General features: G+C 33.9%; 1 protein-coding gene across 1 annotated transcript in view; it reads left to right on the plus strand.

The window, feature by feature from the left end:
* Positions 1-12,012, plus strand: part of LOC140159504 (scavenger receptor cysteine-rich domain-containing protein DMBT1-like) — a 68,519-nt gene that overhangs the window by 30,747 nt on the left and 25,760 nt on the right. The window contains exon 15 of the mRNA XM_072182993.1: positions 5,946-6,128. Coding sequence (XP_072039094.1) covers positions 5,946-6,128 — 183 coding nt within the window. The remainder of the gene's footprint in view (positions 1-5,945; positions 6,129-12,012) is intronic.

Here is a 12,012-nt window from a genome sequence, read left to right on the forward strand (position 1 = left end):
TGGTTATGTGGTACTCTGAATATAATTGAAGAAGCGTGCTCATGAATTGTAACCATATATGATGAGTAAACCGACATTACAATAAATAGTCACATTATCGCATATCCTCGAGACAGCACTTCAAAATAGTGTTGACTCATGCATTTATAACTTGCGTGAAAAAAATAACATGCGGTGAATGTTTCATGTGACCAGAAATTCACCCCTTGATGATATGCCAAACATTTGTCTCGTTGTCACATATGCTGACATTTCATTCTATGTTGGTGTCTATCAACTCACAGAAGCAAGTGGCATGCCGCCTTTTGTAAGTGCATGCGAAAAAGGTGCGAAAAGTGCAACCCGTGTTGACAAAAGTGCACGAAGGTGACATTTTATCTTTTTTTTAGTGTACCTGCATGTCTGGTGCATGATGTCCTTAGTTTAATTATTACTGACGTTGGGAAGTCGGGCGTATCTAGGTATAAAATGTTATTTTAAAATGGGGGGATCATTGGGTATAACATTTTGAAAAGGAGTCATTTGGTATAAAATTTTGAAAAAGGGGTCATAGAACATTTCGAAAATATTGAGCAAAATACTATTTTATTCCAAATTTGGACAAATTTATTTACAATTTGCTGAAATAAGAGAATTTGAAAGTTTCCTCATTATTTAAGGTTAGAGATCAAGTTGCATTAGAAAATGCTTACTTCTTTCATGGAACACCTTATAGTTTAGACCAATTTTATTTCCTTATAGCTTGACCGTTATCATGGTATATGTTGCAGTACATCAACCTTATTAGTAACAAAATTACGCATATCCGCCTGAAGCATGTTGTCTGGAACATTAATGTATACATAGAATTATAATGAGATATACTACACGTGTAATGAAATATACTGCAAAGACTCGTGTCTGCATTATTCAATATTGCGGAAATGTACACTCCCGGCCAGGATAGGCGGTAAACGTCATTTGATGGGTAACATAAATTGTTAATGTTCGGCAGTCTAGGACTACCTGCAGACGGTGAATATGCATATTCTATTGCTGAGAGGGAGAAAGCTAAAAATATATTAAAAGTTTGTTGGCCTCTGTAGAAATGTGTTCGCAAAGACACATTCGAATGTGACATATAAAACCACACACGTTTAACATTCAAGTGTGTTTTGAATGTGTGAACAAGGCTTAAAAAATAATGGAAAAAAAATTGTTTAAGTAAATTTGGTTATCTAGTGGTGGTGGAAAACTGTAGCGTTAGTCTTAAACAGTGAAAAAATGGGTGAATGTTTCATCTTGGATTTAACAATAGTTCTCAAATTTCTTAAATTAGAAAGTAAAATTAAAAGTACTACACAATTACAATGAGTGAAGTTCTAGAACCAGCATAAATATCCTAAACACACCCACGTGTGGTAATTACAAGAAAAACATCTGCATTCAGTAAAGATAAATTACTATATCATTGTTATTGTTATATTTCGTTACTCGTGTAGTATACCTAATTATAATTCTATGCTATGATAAAATATTTAGCATTTAATTCATTATTGCTAATAGAAATATTCTATATATAGTAAAAAATATTAATTATTCAAATATTTTTAGTAAAAAGTATTAAAAATTTAGATATACTAGAATAGCAGGCTTTGAATAATTAAAGTTTATGGTTAGGTTCAACACACTTTTATCTAATAATATTATTATTAACCCCCTGAGCACTACCTGCTGATCTAACATTGCCTCTGAATGGCCAATAACATGATATATTCACTTTAATCGCCAATCAGAATGGAGCTTTGCAAATAATTCACCCCAATTTTTTTGCGTAGTGAAATTATTCTAACAATGTTGCTGATTGGGCCAATTGATAATGAAAACTTCTTTTTGGCCAATCGGCAGGTAGTTCTCATGGGGTTAATAAGCATATTCACTATTCAAACCACAGAATGGATAGGGTTGCATCATCTTTTCCCTCACTCATAGCCATCCATTCCATATATGGAAACACGACCCATTTGTGGTTTGCGGAGGAGTGTGTGGCCTGGCCAAGCCAGCAGGTGAAGCATATCATCAGCATAGCCCGGGATGGACAGTCTATTGCCTGAAAAGGTTGCACCCACTTTGTTTTAAAGGCAAAGAATATTAATTTCAAAAGAAAAAGCTCCATATACAATGTCTATGCCTTATAAAAAATTATAGTTACGGTAAAACTTTGCAGATTTTTAATTTCAGTCACCAATTTCAGTCTGCGCCATATTTCATTCTGGGGGCTGAGGTGGAGGATAAAGTGTGAAATTGCAACAGTTATTGTTCCACAAGAATATTACTTGAGATAGCTCTTTGGTATTAGTTCTCCAAAACATGGTATAATTCCAGACTATTTTCCAGATTCTTTGTTTTGCCCAAATAGTTGTATGACTTATTAGTAACATAGTTATCATGGTTATGGTGGATTTTTTTTAATGAAAATTTTAAAGAGGGAAATAAAAAGTGGCAACCCTGTGTGATGGATATTACCAGGGATGATATTACACTGGCTGGATAGTATGCAAATTGTCTGGTCCCTGTTTCTCATAAAGTTTAAGTGATGAAACCCAGGCAGTGAGCGGCATGATGGGCGGAGAGAGACGGCAAAATCGCTCAGCCGTATGGCATTTTCCATACACTTTATTTTGTGGGGTTCATTATCGAACCCCAACAGTTTTAGCTTGTATTAACATAGGCCTACTTGTTTGTGATATTTTAAGCTTTTTAAAATTTCAAAATAATCCCATTCAATTACACAGTTGACAACGGAAATGTACTGAATTTAGAGAATTTGTGGCACACACCACCTGGTGAAACCACAAAATAATATAGAGCAAGACTGGATCATTTTCTTTCAAAAATTGACCTCAACTACAGGGTGTTGTCTAACTGGTTTGGATATGAATGGTATTAATACCAGGAAGAACTTTGTTCTGGCTCCTAAAGAAGATTTACATTTCTCAGTATAGTAGTTCCCCATCAATTGGTTGGGGATATGAATGGTAGTTTACCAGGAAGATCTTTGTTTTGGGTCCTAAAGAAGATTTACTCTCTTGTCTCAGGTATAGTGGTTCCTCATCAATTGGTTTGGGATATGAATGGTATTTTATTTTACCAGGAAGATCTTTTGTTCTGGCTCCTAAGTAAGATTTACTCTCTCAGTATTAGCGATGCCCCATCAATTGGATGAGATGAAAGCTAGATGAAGTTATTGTTTGCTGTTTCTCAGTTTCAGGTTTTGAATAAGTTGTATTTCCATAATGCACTTGGAAAAGTAAAGTGAGACTACATGTAAAAATTAGCTAGACCACTTGTCCACTTTATATAGATGTACTTCAACAAATGCAAAGAGGTTTTTATTTTGTTGAGACATGCTAAATTAGCTCTCACATGCATACATGTATTACGGTATATAGACCATGTTGACCGACTTCAAGACAAAACACCAAGTAGCTTGGTCCTAGCTGAACACTACTAGTGATGATGCAAACATAATGCTATAAAGTTTATTGTTTATTTATAAAGGATGAGAAGAGGAGAGAGGAATGAGAGCTAGAGGATCCAACAGTTGAGTGAACGTCCCAAGTGTATAATATTACTATTTAGCAGATTTTTGTTTTTAATTAAATGAATCACTTGACCTTTCTGTGAAATTAATACTTTAATATCAAAATCCAATTTCCGGGCGTAACATCTTGTTGCACGTGCATGCAGGAACTGAGTTTGACCAATTTAAATGCATGATGCAATTCAGCCAGTATAATGATGCAACTACTAATGGAAACATTAAAACATTCATTGACTAGCCTATTTTCAGGAAATTATCTAGGGCGAGGGAAAGTTTCATTTATGATCATGTGTGTAGTGCTGGTTTTTGCAGGAACTGATTTAATTAGAACAAAATGGGGTTCATAATGAATGGATCAGGAACAAAGTAACTGATGTGGGTCTTAAAGAACTTAAACAACTGATGCAGAATGAAATGTAATATTGTCTTAGTAACTGATTTAGAGTAAAATGGGGGTCTTATGAGGATCTTGCTGAATTGTTGTGAACTACAGGCTTAGAGATGTGATTTCTGAACCAAAAAGCTGTGGCCTTTTCAAATAAAAATCAAAGATATTTGTAGCTTGAGACTTGACAAAATATAGATAACCAATCATAACCATCTCGGGGACTTTAATAGCTATAGATGCCACACACCCAATCTGACCGCTGCACATTGATAGTTGCTTTCAGGGAGAAATGCAATAGCAAATGAAAAGGCATTCTGTCTGCCTTGAGTGCTTTTTTTATGGGTAAGATGTGGACTTTGATAGTTGTACTCATAATTGAGAACTCCTACTGCCCACTGACCAGTTAGATGGACAAACATCTCTGTAGTATTCAAATAAACAAATATTGGCGGAGTCTCATCACTACTAATTAAAGAGTTTCATTCAATGTTGATGGAAATAAAACGTTGACTTGATCAAGTATATCCAGGTTAATTAAGGTTGGACAAATAGAGAATGAAGCAAACATGTTGTTCAGTGATACAGCTTAAGTATAGTCTTTTAGTTTAATTAAATCCTAGGAATTAAACGAACCTAATTCATTGGACATAGTGTAATAAATGCACCTACATATTAGTTAAGGGAGGAAATGACGCAAATGATTCTATTACGGTATTCCGCTGTCGTAATTGTTGTGTTTACATTCAGATGTTAAAAACATAAACATTCCTTTCTATGTTACATGATTTTTAATATCATAGTACGGAATTTGTCTGCAGTGCGGAATTTGTCTGCAGCTGCAATTTGAGTGATTGTCCTTTTTTCATTATCATTCCCAAAGTCAGGACATTAAACTCTTAATCACAATGCTGACAGTCTGACATATGTTTTTGAATATATTTTCAGTCATTTAACATTGTTTTGTTCGTTAGTTTTTTTTTTAAATATTGAGAATCAATAACATAAATATAGCAAAGTGCATTACACCCTGGATTACACCTAATATGCAAAAGCTAAAGAAATTAGTTTTAAGTACAAAATTGTTTGTAACCCATCTTTTGGTCTTTGATGATGAAATCCTGTGGCTGATGCAATATCAGGAGTATTAATGCTCTGTGTGCTAGCCATAGGCTTCAACATAAAAAGTTCCAAGTTTTGAGATATTTTCTCAAAATATCAAGAGCTATCTTAAGGACCACTAAACCAATACTTGGCTTGTTTGTACTGCTTTTAATGCATTTTTCATGCTGATTCCAAATATGGTCATGAAAAGTTACAATTCTGAAATTTTTAATTTTTAATTTTTAATTTGAAACTTGTCGCCTGCAGTCGACACAAGCATGGAGAGAGTTAATCTGACTGTGAGGCACTGCTCCAAGTGTCATGTATAACAAGTAGGATACCTATGAATAGAAATACAACATGAATCACACAAAGTTTACATACTGGGTGTCTCATAAAACTAGTTGGGTTGACAAAATGTGGTGGGTTGATAACATCCATTTGTAATGGATATGTGTTTTATTCTTGTGTCCGCGGTTCTAACATTAAGTGTCCTTATAACTTGTTCAGTTCAACTTGTCCTTATCAACCTGCTGTTTGGAACACACTGTAATGTTCCTAAGTATGACTACAGTATGCCCAACTATTACTGAATACCATGTGAATCTGTTGTATGTGTGTAATTCTGAACAAATGTTGTCAGTTGTCTAATTTAACATTTCTATTCTGGTCCAAATTGCCAGTGTCCAGTGGCGTAGCTATTAAAGTAGCAACATTAGTATGATATTCATGTACTTAGAAGTTTTGTAATAGTCAAACGGTGTATATGTTTTTACTATGTGCATAATTCTGTTGCAGATAAATCTATGGTATTTGAAAGAAGAAAATAAATGCAAATCATTAACCTGTATTGTTTTTTTTTTTTTTTTACAGGATATGCCAGTGCCATTTTGAGTCTGTCAGAAGACATCAATATCGTAGCAGGGGAAGGGTTAATCTGGCTTGACAATGTTATCTGTCTTGGTCAAGAGAAATCTCTGAGTGACTGTTACCATCAAGAATGGGGACAACAAGATCATTGTAATCATCAGAAGGATGTAGCTATTAGGTGTACAGGTAGGTGACCAATGTATTGATTATCCCATCGGTCAGTAAGGCCTAAAAAAATTGTTTGATTGGCGTAACCCGACCGCCCTTAAAATTAGGCCCGACCCAACTTTTAATTGTTGCAACAACAACAAAAGTTCCAAGGGCTTTATCAAACACAATTTAAAAAAAAAATTCCAACTGAGCTACCCTAATTTTTTTTATGTTACGCCAATCAAACAATTTTTTTTAGGCCTAAGGATGAACGTTTGGGTCCATGGAAAATCCAAAGACGTCAGACAGACCCATACAAAAAACATGAGCAGATTGAAAACCTTTGAATAGCATGCTGGTCTGTCATTTCGTTAAAAGAATGAAGAAAAATAGAGGGAGAAAGGGATCAAGGCCACTCCCAACATTCAAGTAACAATTTTTTTGCTCCTAGCCCTTGGGTTAAGATATAAGAAATTGGAAATTCTTACCCCATGCCCCAATCGTCAAAGGCTGTATAATAATTCATTTCTCTAAAAATACAGGTATCATTTTCCAACTAGTATAGACCGCATTTGTGGAACAATTTATGTCTTATGCAAAAACAAATTCTTCAAAAATCATATTGATTACAGATATTTGTAGGTAAAGTAATAAAAGCAAACCATTCACAACAGGAGAATAGAAAAATATGTACAATATATTTTCATTCAAATAGGGCCTTATATCTCAGACTAAAATATACTAAAAAATTCATTTAGTATATAAATTTACTTGTGGGAAATGAATGGCGTCTTCTGTTGTTACAATATACAATGATTACAATCAAGGACAAAACGACATTATTTAAACAGTAGGTTACTTCAAGTCAACTCCAAGGTCGTCAGCATCAAGTCAAGGACATCAAGGAACATTCAACTTCAACATTTACAATTATAGAAGGAAAAGGTTATCGAGATAAATGTTGATTATATTATGTAGTGTGCATGTGATGATTAATGCCGATCCCAGAGTACCCCAGGACAATGAACCTGGGTACGTGCTGGTATAATAAGTATGTCTGACGAAGGCGCCTAAAAAATGAAAAACATTGTGTGCCGTAGCAGGCCGGAAAAAATTGGATTGGTCGGTTGGCTTTTTTTTAAGCGAGTAAGTGTTAATTTGTACTATCAGATATTTTTGTGAAGAAAATGACCAAAGTTAAAGAAATTATAACATGAGAATTGAATTTACAACAACAAATACAAAAATTTTATTGAAATGCTCTTTTGTTCGTGTTTGAAAATTATAGTCGGGTCTAGGAAATTGTTTTTTTTTGTGTTTTTTCCCCTGAAATGTTTGTTCTTTTAACGGCAAACAGTCCATTACCCCAAGACAGAGAATTTCCAAACTTGGACTAAAATCTGCGATATTTGTCTGCCCTCAGAGAGGATCATTTATTCAATACACATATACCAATATTTCTACATAAATGCAATAGTTTGAAGTACTGATCATTTACATCACATAATTTGATAAACATCTTTAACATAATATAACATAGGCCTTTATGATAGAATCGAGTAATAATACCCGTAGACATTACTTCCCGGTAACCTACCACTGAAAGCTAATTAACAATATATAATATAATATTAGGGCTTGAATAAATCGGAGAGCAAACATTATCCATAGCCACTACTTCCCGGTAAACGTACCACTGAAAGCTAATTAACAGTATATAATAATATTAGGGCTTGAATAAATCGGAGAGCAAACATTATCCATAGCCACTACTTCCCGGTAAACATACCACTGAAAGCTAATGAACAGTATATAATATAATATTAGGGCTTGAATAAATCGGAGAGCAAACATTATCCATAGCCACTACTTCCCGTAAACATACCACTGAAAGCTAATTAACTGTATATATTATGACCTGGTAAATCATACCGATAGCCACTACATTCCGGTAAAACTACCACTGAATGCTAATTTAACATAACATAATATTTATCAAGTTAACCTAATATTAATTATTAGGCCATATGATCAGAATTGGTATCATTAACATGATTAAGAAATAGTATAAAGATCAATAAACCGCCCTTAAAGAAGTACATTTTTCACATCAGGGCTGGGCGGGAGGGAAATTTCATCATGATCCACTCTGATCAATTGCAGACAAACAAGTGATTCAAATGAGCTAGGCACCCAACATCACAGTGCACAAACAAAGCAGAGAACTCCCATTAGATATAACAATACCATAACAAAGGGCTCAACCATTCTCTGCTGGGGTAAATTGGTTCTATTTAGACAAGCTAAATAAAACCGTATTACCCCAAGACAGAGAATTTCCAAACTTGGACTAAAATCTGCGATATTTGTCTGCCCTCAGAGAGGATCATTTATTCAATACACATATACCAATATTTCTACATAAATGCAATAGTTTGAAGTACTGATCATTTACATCACATAATTTGATAAACATCTTTAACATAATATAACATAGGCCTTTATGATAGAATCGAGTAATAATACCCGTAGACATTACTGCCCGGTAACCTACCACTGAAAGCTAATTAACAATATATAATATAATATTAGGGCTTGAATAAATCGGAGAGCAAACATTATCCATAGCCACTACTTCCCGGTAAACGTACCACTGAAAGCTAATTAACAGTATATAATAATATTAGGGCTTGAATAAATCGGAGAGCAAACATTATCCATAGCCACTACTTCCCGGTAAACATACCACTGAAAGCTAATGAACAGTATATAATATAATATTAGGGCTTGAATAAATCGGAGAGCAAACATTATCCATAGCCACTACTTCCCGGTAAACATACCACTGAAAGCTAATTAACTGTATATATTATGACCTGGTAAATCATACCGATAGCCACTACATTCCGGTAAAACTACCACTGAATGCTAATTTAACATAACATAATATTTATCAAGTTAACCTAATATTAATTATTAGGCCATATGATCAGAATTGGTATCATTAACATGATTAAGAAATAGTATAAAGATCAATAAACCGCCAAACAAGTTTCTTTGCAAAAGAAACTTGCTATCCCCCCCCCCCCCATTTTTTTTGAGAGGGGGAGGTATAAAGCATGTTAATTTTGCCAGTTTCTGGTTTTAGTTTAAAACATGTACCAGTGATTTTTTGGTGGTAACAAGCACTACATACATATTCCAACCCAATTGGGCCAATGATCAGCCTATTGATTTCTCATAAATTTATTCATGTACCATTTAACTTCTGTAGATAACAAAGTTAGCTAACTTCTATAACATTGAATGTGGTTTTGAGTTTATTCAGCACGATCAGATAGTTAATATCCCTGTAAATGCCAAGCTGTCCTACACGTACATCTAGTTGTTACTAAAATTAGACGAAGTACAATAATATGTAAACCTTGGATTAACAACACTTAACTCGTGCAGTACATTTTGGTATCATTACTTAAAAGACAATCATTATTTAAAAGACAATCAAAGCATTTTATGTCGGTATTTAGAAACTAAAGAGTGTTAACAATAAAACTAGACCACATTAATTTCAATATATGCTTGTTGAAATATTCATTACATCTTCACAAATTTTAAGAATCACGTTTTTGCATCTAATAAATCGCCATGTACATTTAAGGTAAGCCATTCAGGATTAAAATCTTAACCAGACAATATCACAAATTTGGTATGCTTCATGAAATAAAGCATACTGCAAATTATTTTAAAGACTAACAAAGCATAATAATATTTAATGCTGACCCAATGTTAACAATAAAGTGAATGGCCCATGATTTTTGATATGGTTGTTGAAATATTCATAATATATCTTCACAGAATTCTTGAAACATTTCGTTGCATCTAAGAAATAGCCATAACATAAAATATGCGCATTTAATAAATAATTTTAAAAAAGCTTATACCAATTAACTAAATTGTTATCTTGTTGATGGTAAATTAGCGTGCATTTCAACAAGTGTACAAATTTGGTATGCTTATACCCGGGTGCTTATACTGAATTAAACATGCTGCCACTATATCAAAGACAATCCAAAGTTCCAATCCATATTTCAAGATTTGAAACTAATGCCAACCATGTAAACAATGACAAACTGAATTATGCCAACTCTCTATTTATCGCACGTAGTTCCGAAGACAAACTGTTCCTTATAACAGAAGTTGTAACCAACTAACCATTAGCCTATTTTTCGCACTCAATGTATTGCACAATTTAAATATTTGAATTGTTCATTAGATGCATCACACTTTGGACAATTCACTATACTGGTATGCGCGAAATAAAGCATACTACAGTTATTTGTAAAAGCCAGAAATTATAAAAAGTATTTAAAAACTATACAATAATGTTCACCATGAATATCATGTCTCATTATTTTTGCTTGTTGAATTATTCCCTATACTCACGAAATTCTAGAACACAATAATAGAGAGCAGCATGAATACACAATTATAATAAATCTTACCAATTAACTATGTTAGATGGATGCATCTCAACAAGTGTAGCGCGTTTTGGCATGCTTATACTAAAGCTTATACTAAATAAGCCTGCTACCATCATTTTAAAGACAAACGAACATATTTCAAGATAAAGAAACTAATGCTAACAATGGAAACAAAGACAAAATATTTTTTATTGACCAATTGAAATAGGCCTATTCTCTATTTTGCACGCAGTTCTGAAGAGGCACTTTTGTTTATAACAGAAGTTGTACCGTTGTATAAAAATAGGCAGTATATTTTGAACAACAATACAATTGTTACTATTGTACAATTTTTTAATTTTTACTTAGTTATTATATTTGAATTCATGAAATCTTACGATATTGGTATTTCCATACATAAGACGCATTTAATTGAACCTTTCAAGCTTAATGGTAAGTAACAAATACCTTAATTGTTGAGTTATCGCTATTTGAGTGAATAACTGCTATTCTTGATTCGATTCAATTATATAGTATTCTGATTTGATTAAATAGTTTATTGTTCTCAATGTAAGAAATCCAGAAATGCATAGTAATTGTCCTCAGAAGAACACATTTGAAGATTATATGTTGACATTCTTCATGCGCAGATCATTTCTTCATCAGTTACCAATACCATATCCCTACCTACGTCTATGTAGGCGAGATGAGCACGTCAAATAAAACACAGATACAGACCCTTAGTATAACATTATCCATTTGTTCGCAGTTGAAGATTTTTCAGCTGTGATATGCGACTAATTTAAGTTGATATGCATGCACCTTTAGCATGCTTTTCTTCATGGCTAATTATCATTGTCCATCTGTTCGAGTTGACAATTAGCTGTGATTTGCGCCAAATTTAAGTTGATAACCATAATACCTTCAGCTCGCTTTTCTTCATTGGCTTACTACATGTACCAATCCTACCTACTTAAGTTATTGTGTAGGCAAGATGAGCATAACATTGTCAAGTTTTAAGATCGGTGCCGCCACTTTGGCATCTTTTCAGGAATATCTGAAGAGGCAATTAAAGAATTGCGCCATTATCATGATTATCTTTATCATTACTGTTAGTGTTATTAACACTATTTACAAATGTGTTTCTACTTGGTTGTTCACCCGTATTTACTGGATTTGATACCTGTCCTTCCTTTGTCCGTTGAAAGTCCATCCCTATTTAATTGTTGGTGACGGTCCACCGCTGTGATGATGGTTGTTGTTGAAAACCTGATGCATTTAGTTGCCTTGGTGTTTGGTTTGAGCATTTTCAGGTTGAATTGGCTGTATTTCTTGTTGCCAACCCTGTTGTGAAACAGTAAATCCGGGTCAGGGTGTTGTTGTTGTGGCTGTTGGGAGGGAACCGTGGAATCATTTACTCGCCGCCGCTAATTTTTAATGCTGCTGGTTTTCAAGATTCG

The sequence above is a fragment of the Amphiura filiformis genome, chromosome 8 (assembly GCF_039555335.1).
Source record: "Amphiura filiformis chromosome 8, Afil_fr2py, whole genome shotgun sequence".
NCBI classification, from domain to species: domain Eukaryota; kingdom Metazoa; phylum Echinodermata; class Ophiuroidea; order Amphilepidida; family Amphiuridae; genus Amphiura; species Amphiura filiformis.